At 33.8% G+C, this 8,832-nt stretch overlaps 1 protein-coding gene across 1 annotated transcript; it reads right to left on the minus strand.

Moving 5' to 3' along the window:
* Positions 1–2,348: 2,348 nt before the first annotated feature.
* Positions 2,349–3,302, minus strand: LOC138849480 (GTP-binding nuclear protein Ran). Its single transcript, XM_070073158.1, has one exon. It carries the CDS (start codon positions 3,269–3,271, stop codon positions 2,621–2,623), a length of 651 nt encoding a protein of 216 aa, XP_069929259.1. The 5' UTR covers positions 3,272–3,302; the 3' UTR covers positions 2,349–2,620.
* Between the last annotated feature and the right edge of the window lie 5,530 nt (positions 3,303–8,832).

Genomic DNA, 8,832 nt, shown 5'->3' on the forward strand with positions numbered 1-8,832 from the left:
ATGTCAAAACAAATGAATGAGTGAATGAGCTACCAGGATTTTAAATGATAATAAGTTGCTTACATGAAAACTGGTTAAATAACAGAAATATTTTCTACTTTTTGCAAAAACTTTATGAACATATAATCTTGTAAAATGTATTTCCGGATATATCAATTTTATTTTAATTTCAAGTTGTTACTATTGACATGGACCTCAGCTTTCTTTTTAATTTTTGTTATTCTGTTATTTTGTTATTTGTTATTCTGAAGAATCATTTGAAACTTTATTAAAACAAAATGTTCTGTACTTGTGTATCTCCTTTCTCACCATGATATATTCTAGTTTTTTTTAATAGGATATTTCAATAGGGTGTCACAGGAATGCACAGTTCTAAAAAACTTAACTCATTAAAGACTTAATTAATTTCATTGTTCTTCAAGACTTTTCAGAGGATTTTCTCTTTTATTTAAAAATCTTAAAACATCTAAAATGAAAAAAATTAGAAATTATCAAATCTTAGAAGAGAAGATATTTAATTGCATGTTTTGTCACTGGATGGAGAGCTACATTTATCACAATAATTTTAAAAGCATGGAAAATATTTCTAGAAGAATTAAGATTTGTTGTCTCCAGGACTTTCATGTTGATATAGATCCTATTCATTTTTATAAATCCTCTTTTTTTTCTTTAAATGCTATTGGTTGGAAAACAACATGGTATTACCGAAAGAACATTGTTCAGGAAAACACATTAATTTTAGCATGGGCATCAGATCATGGTTGACTAGATATGAGAGATAAGATATCCATTATGTACAGTTTAAAGCTTCTTATAAAACTCAAAACATGGAATTTGTGAAGATATTTAAACTATGATATAAGTTGACAAAGATAATAACCAATTGAGTTCATTTAAATATACAAAAAGTATAGTTTTAAAAAGCAATAGCTAAAAAGATTACATCAATACGATGCAAAAGAATTAATAAATATTATTTCAATTTAATAAATAATAATAAATAATTACTTCAATGGATGACAAAAGGGTTTATATTAGGAGCATTATGTAGTGAAGAGATCAAATACTTATCCTAAACAAATAAAACATTTTCTCTAATGTTAAAATACTCTAAATATATCAATGAAAATCAGAATTAAGTAGAAGATGAATGTTATCTTACATAACTCTTTAATTTATTATTAAAATATTGAATATTAAAATGGGAATGAAGTAATCCTGATTTGCATAAAGATATGTAAAAATTTATATGTATATATTTTTCTTTGAGAAATTTCCTTCTTTTCTAAAAGAAGAAAATTAATGTATATTAGAATTAATGGATTTTTACATGGACATACAGAAAAATGAATGTAAAAATGACATATTACATACCAAAATTAGCAAGTTTATATGTTTATATGTGTATAATCATATGTAGCTAATACATTTATATAGACACACATATGAACATTCATGATAGTCAACTTATAATTGAAACAAAAATAAATTAGCTATTTCAAATATTCTCAAATAAGAAATGACTAAACTACAGCCATAATTAGTAAATATCACATATAGTAATATTTAACAAATAAATAACAAAAATCCCTACCATTATTTGGAATGTGAAAATATATGATGTTATGAATAATTTCCTTAGTTAATCTGAGTACATTTAGATCACATATACTCTCATAGTAATTTAAATATATGTTTCTTGGAATTTAAAAAAAATATTCAAGACTCTTTTCAAGGTTTTAAAACACAAAATAAAATTTTTAATTAAAATAATATATAAGCAGAGGCTAGATTAGCTATGCTTCAAAATATATTATCACACTCTTATAAAAAAAAAGACAGCATACTTCTAGCATGAGAAAATTCTAAACATATCAACAAAGTAACTAGAAGCAGATTTTAAAATATATAAGAATCCTGAAATATTATGTGTTTAAAAAGAATGATTTTCCAATAGTTTGTTTATTTCATTTTTACTGGATGATAACTACAGTTGTTGTGATTAAGTTACGGAAGTTACATTTAACCACATTTTTCAATAGATGAATATATTTTTCTTGATGTATCCTTTCCTTTCAATCTTTACTTTTAGAAGATCATTAGCTCTTTTGTAAACTAAATCCTTACCACTATTTTATGTACTTTTTTTACCTGTACAGATGTTAATGCAAGCTTTTGTTTTACATAACCTGGAAATTCTTTTAAATCCTTAGCCTTTCTGAGAATGTTACCTCCTTATCCTTTTTTTTTTTTTTTTCGTTTGCTTAGATATTTGAAATACAACTTTATTCTGATTCTAAACGAAAAGGAATGGGAATGACAGTAACAAACAAGATTCCACCACTGAATATTGTGATGTGACTGTTAGCAGTCTTGTATTTGAAACTTGAGAGAAAACAACTGCGTTCCAAAACAGCTAAATATGCAGAGGTCCAAAAAATGAAGGTATTTTTAACTGCCACATTCACTCCGAAGCCCATTCATCTCCTTCAGCACCCACAGATGAAGCACATGTTCTGCTTAGCTAGTAATAAGAGTGGCACACACGCTGCACCGCTGACATCACAGGACAGTTGCCTATAAAACTAGACTTCTGACGCCGGGCTCCAGCTTCACGCACTCACAGGTCATCGTCCTCGTCGGGGAGAGCAGTCGTCTGAGCAACCTCTAAGTCGTGCTCATACTGCGCTGCCAAGGCCGGGTCCATGACCACCTCTGGTGGGGCAAGAGCAGGCATGGCGACGAACTCCAAGTTGGGGTCTCCAATGAGCTTTCTAGCAAGCCAGAGGAAGGGCTTTTCAAAGTTGTAGTTACTTTTGGCCGAAATATCATAGTACTGAAGGTTCTTCTTTCGGTGGAAGACAATGGACTTTGCCTTAACTTTCCTGTCCTTAATATCCACTTTGTTGCCACACAGCACGATGGGGATGTTTTCACACACGCGCACCAGGTCTCTGTGCCAGTTAGGCACGTTCTTGTAGGTCACTCTGGATGTCACATCAAACATGATGATGGCACACTGGGCTTGGATGTAATAGCCGTCCCGCAGGCCGCCGAACTTCTCCTGGCCGGCCGTGTCCCAGACGTTGAACTTGATGGGGCCCCGGTTGGTGTGGAACACGAGCGGGTGCACCTCGACGCCCAGCGTGGCTACATACTTCTTCTCGAACTCGCCGGTCAGGTGGCGCTTCACGAAGGTCGTCTTCCCGGTGCCGCCGTCGCCGACCAGCACCAGTTTGAACTGCACTTGGGGCTCTCCCTGCGCGGCCATCGCGGCGTTTTCTTCCAGAAGCGTCTCCTCCTTATCCTTTTTTGACAAATAGGACTTTCTACAGAACATTTGCTGTAGAGAAACCTCCAGTGCAATTCTTAGGAACATGATTTCCCACCCACTGCAAACAATCTTCCCTTTTTCAACTTAATGGGCTGATAAGTCCATCACCTACCAATCTTCTTGGCAAGCTTCCATTTTATGTTTCACTCTCAGTTTCTTTTCTTTCTTTCTTTCTTTTTTTTTTTTTTTTTTTGACAGGCAGAGATAGTGAGAGAGAGACAGAGAGAAAGTCTTCCTTCCATTGGTGCACCCCTAAAATGGCCGCTATGGACAGTGTGCTGCTGCTGGCGTGCTGCGTGGATCCGAAGCCAGGAGCCAGGTGCTCCCTCCTGGTCTCCCATTCGGGTGCAGGGCCCAAGGACTTGGGCCATCCTCCACTGCCTTCCAGGGCCACAGCAGAGAGCTGGACTGGAAGAGGAGTAACCAGGACAGAATCCAGTGCCCCAACCGGGATGAACCCGGGGTGCCGGCGCCACAGGCAGAGGATTAGCCAAGTGAGCCATGGCACCAGCCTCACTTTCTGTTTCTAAAAGGATATAAACACACAGCATACTATAACTCAAACAGACTTGGTTTAATCCTCAGTTCTGCTAATGAGTAGCTGTATAATGAGTAGTTGTATAATTATAAGCAAACTAATTCATTTCTTTCTGATAGACCCTAATGTCCATATGGATGATTTCTTCAACATGCTCTGTAAAATGTTTCTAATTTAAATATATTTCCACTGTTGAATCTATATATATATACATATATATATATGTATGTATGTATGCAGCCCTCACACAACTTAGAGGCCTTGAGAAAGAAATATGATATTAAATGTCCGATGGGGTTATGAAAAGGAATATGCAGAACTGTGAAGGGGAATCATCCAGTCTAACCATGTTAGTGCAGCATCCAGGGAGAATTCTGGGAAGATGATGAAGTGTTTTAATGTTGACAGGGAACTTAATATAAAGAAAAATGTTCCATGCACAGGAAACAGAGGGTAAGAAAGTCCAGAGACAATATGGTAAATTTAAGTACCAAGAAGATGTACAGTGTAGTAGAAATACAAGGACAACGGTTGGTAAGAGGATGCTGAAGCAAGCTGGTAGAGAGGGCATTGTAAATCCACGTGGATGAATTGATACTTTTGTACTAAGGACAGTGAGTAAATAATGATGATTTCAAAGAATAAGGTATTATATTAAATTTGCTCCTCTTCTTGTGATGAAAGCATTTATTGCATATGGAATAAGTAAATGGAAGAAAAGTAACTAATTTCAGAAATGTTTAGAAATTAGAAATTAAAAGACTTGGCAATCAATTAAATATAGGTGGGAATTTCTATCATGGCTAAATAACCAGATACAGAGCATTGTTGGAAATTACCAGTTTCAGCTGCTGCCAATCTATCTCATATTATATGCACCTACCAATTTCATTAAGCACTGGTTTCTTGTAGCTTTTATTAATTACTTAAAATGTATCACTTGTAAATAAAATATGCATGCACACATATACACATGCACACACCCCAATGATTGGCAAAAAAAAAAAAAAAAGGAAAAAAAAAAGTAAAGGAAATACTGACTGTAATTTTTCTCACAGCGTGGGGTAAAACGATCCCTGTGCTCTGTAGAATGGGTGTGCCCAGAATCAGACAGTGATCATTTCTGAACCTTGAAGATCAATATCCCATTATTTGCCAGCAATCATATGTCTTTCCAGTTTTCTCTCCCTGCTATTTTCACTATAACTGCTTTATAATCTCATTGGGGTTTCCAAGTCTTCTATCACTCTTAACTTTTGATCTATTTACTGCCTGTTCATAGCTATTTATTTTCTGTCTAGACTACCATGTGGTTCATCACTTCAAACTTTGCTCCTAGTTACAACACACTGGAGTGACAGCTGCTTGTCTACCCAAGAATCTTCTTACCTATCCTCTAGGCAGATTATCTCACATAATAATCACCCCAGGGTTTAAAAGATACACCTGCCATGTATAATAGGAGGGGTTAAGTGTTCAGCCAAGCAATTAGAGTCTGCCCTATACTTATATGGATAAACCAACAAGATTTTCAATCATAGTGGGTTAATCACATGATGGGAAATAGCAGTTTACTAACTTATTTACAGTAAAATATAATGTGTAATCTATAGCTTAGTGACACAATTTCAGCTTCAAAACTGATATATATATATATGTATATATACCTCCTTTTAAAATGAATATCATAAATTTTTGGATTGGCTATATCACAGCTATATCTACATATATAGATACAGAGTTATAACTCAGGGCAGAAGGATATCTATGTGTCAAGGTATATCTATATCTGTTTCTATATAGAGTAGCTACAGGCAGTAAAACAAAGTCAATACTACAGAGATATGATAATATAGTTGAAATTAATCTAAATGTTTTATAAATAATCTGAAATTTTATAACTATAGGTTCATCAATATAGGTATTCATTATATTACTATGTCACAATATAGATATTAAGTTTGATCTTTTTTTATTTTCTTACTTCCACCATCATTATCTAGAATGCTTGTTGATCATTGTTCTTAGCTTTGACCATTTCTCCATGCCACCTCCCTACCCATTCCCCATCTTGTTTTATGCATGAAGAGATTAGGGATCGAAAATTTAATGACTTCTTAAAAATACAAGCAATTACAAGCTTAAATTAAGCTAGGAAATGAAACAGTCTTTTGTGCAAAACCTACCACAATTTTCTTGTAAATAATGCATCAATCAAAAATTATATTATTATTTATAACTTACATATTCATACGTAGGTTATGATATGGAGATCCAGTCCTATCTACATGGTTTACATCTGTGGATAAGTCAATATCATAAACTTAATTAGGTACCTATTACAAAGGACAGAATTATTTCAAGCTGTAGATTTCACAAGAATTTTTTCATGTATCTTTATTTAAAGAAAAAATAAAAATAAACATTTAGCATAAGCAAAAGGTCAAATTTCTACTAACCGAGATTTCTAAGACTGGGGAGAGTGCAAATTAAGTCTTCCAACATTATTGAAATGTGCTATGATTTGGCCATAGTTTGGAATCTCTCAGGAATTTGTTGTGACTGGAGAATTGATCCCCAGGGTGGCAGTATTTGTCAATAGTATAGACTTTTAAAAGATGGGGCCTGTTGGGAGAACTTTAAGTTTATTGGTCTAGGCCTTTGCAAGGTGTGGGATCCTCGTTGCTCTCTTATTGTTCCTAGTTTGAAATGTGGTTGCTTACCTTGAGAACACCCTTGCCACATTGCAATTTGCCATTTACCATTCGCCATATGGTCCTCACCAGAATGGGGCTGATGCAGGTGCTATTACTTAACCCTCCAAAATTGTGATAAAATTAACCTTTTTTAAATCAATAATTTGTCTCAGGTATTTCATTGCTGTAACCAAAACAAAATAATGCAATGCCTTTACTATTTTTGGAGATGGTGAATTATTTCATTACTTCTCAATAGATCATAAATAAGATCTATACATTCTTGCCCAATGTGTTCAATGATGGCTCTTAAACAGAGAAAGTCCTTCACACGATATTTTAAATTAAATAAAATACACCATCCTCGGGGCCGGCGCTGTGGTGCAGCAGGTTAATTTCCTGACCTGAAGTGCCAGCATCCCATATCAGAGCCAGTTCAAGACCTGGCCACTCCTCTTCTGATCCAGCTCTCTGCTATGGCCTGGGAGAGCAGTAGAAGATGGCCCAAGTGTTTGGGCCCCTGCACCCACGTGGGAGAATTCATGTACATCATATGTCAAAACTCAGGGCAATAAAACAACTAATAATCTGTTTAGTGTTAAAGATATGTTAACAGATATGCAAATTGTCAGTCTTTCTTTATTTGGTGTCATTGAATACAACAAAATAAGAATGGGACACATTTCAAACATAGTATGTGAGCACTTCAGTGACACTATCCATAACTGAAATATACATTACTCTTAGATTTATATCACCACTTGTTTTAATCTGACCAGCTTAATTAAATCAAATAGTGTTAGAATCCTCAGGAGGGGAATTGCACTACTTAGGATAACTCCATTAGAAGTATTTGAAATATGAGTACTTTTATAGTATATGTTAACAGCTGGTTAAAATGCAATGTAAAAAAAAGGTGTGAGGATTCAAGCATCACTAAAAGTGCTGTATTTTAAACTTTTTTGAACCTGAACTGTGACAGGAAAGTAAGCCATGTAAATAACATTAAGATTATGGTATAAATGTTATATTGGAGAGCCACATAAAGTACTTTAGAGTGCTTTTATACAGATCAAAATAAAAATGTGTCAACATAGTATATATTTGCTTTTTAATTAAATTGTATGCTTTCTAATACACTGGCATGCATATTATTTAGAATATTTTTTCCTCAATTTCCAGTTGGTGCTTTAAACTCAAAACTTCATTCACTCTCCAGGCATTTAGTGAAGAGCTGCTATTTATCCTTCATTAGGTTAAACTCACATGATTCGTTACTCAGCATCATTTTCCCCTTACCATATACACGTGATGTTCCAATTTTTTTCTGTATACTGCCACCGTAGAGTAATGGCAGATTCTTCAGGTGTAACTTGAGATGAACATTGGTGGAATATGAAAGACTTGATGGTGGCATTGCTTCAAAAATAATTTCAGGGATTAGCATCATTAGTCAAATAAAAATCTATTCTATGGACTGCTTTTAGTTTATTTCAATTGGGGTAGAATGAGTAAAGACTAGACAAATCACCAACAATATTTAGATTAAGGTCTGAATCGGACACTCTTAAAGATTTTGATTTCAACTCACTGGGATAGCACTGAATCCAAATAAGCTCCAAGTCTGGCGGTCAACAATAAAAAAAGTGGAATAAAAACTGAGCATAACAAAACCAACATTCTCAACAATATTTGGTTATCTAAAATGGATTCCCACATTAGTTATTGTCCAAAGCAGGAGTCCTGCAAGGAAAGATTTCTTTTATACTTACCATCAGCTTGATTATAAAAAATAGACATAATCATGTATTTCAAAATCATGTGTGTGCCAGTATATACATATATGTACATATACATATATCTTTTTAAATTCTAATGGTCTATTGAGTCTTTTAAATTTGATATTTACACATATATCCATATGTGGTAGATACATTTCTCTAAAAGTTATGTATACAAAATGCATATAATGTTTAGATTTTTTCAATCATCTTTTCTATTTTAGTAGGTAGAAAATCATAACTTTTCCTGATGTAATCATGAATTATGTGAACATTTTACCAAATCCAAATTAAAGATGTCTTCTTGTATGTATTAACAAGGACACTGATTTTATCATAAGAATTTATATTAATATTTTCATGACAAAATTATTTGCTTTCATAATGAGCTACTATTTATAGTAGCATTAAAAATAATTCATGCAAACTGATGAAATCTTTACTTAATATACTAAATCGAACTTCTGTATATAAAGAGAATCA

This window comes from Oryctolagus cuniculus, chromosome 4 (genome assembly GCF_964237555.1).
Source record: "Oryctolagus cuniculus chromosome 4, mOryCun1.1, whole genome shotgun sequence".
In the NCBI taxonomy this organism is placed as follows: Eukaryota; Metazoa; Chordata; class Mammalia; order Lagomorpha; family Leporidae; genus Oryctolagus; species Oryctolagus cuniculus.

Excerpts from the sequence above, each read along its gene's own strand:
- LOC138849480 (XM_070073158.1), bottom strand. The coding sequence starts at position 3,271 with ATGGCCGCGCAGGGAGAGCCCCAAGTGCAGTTCAAACTGGTGCTGGTC.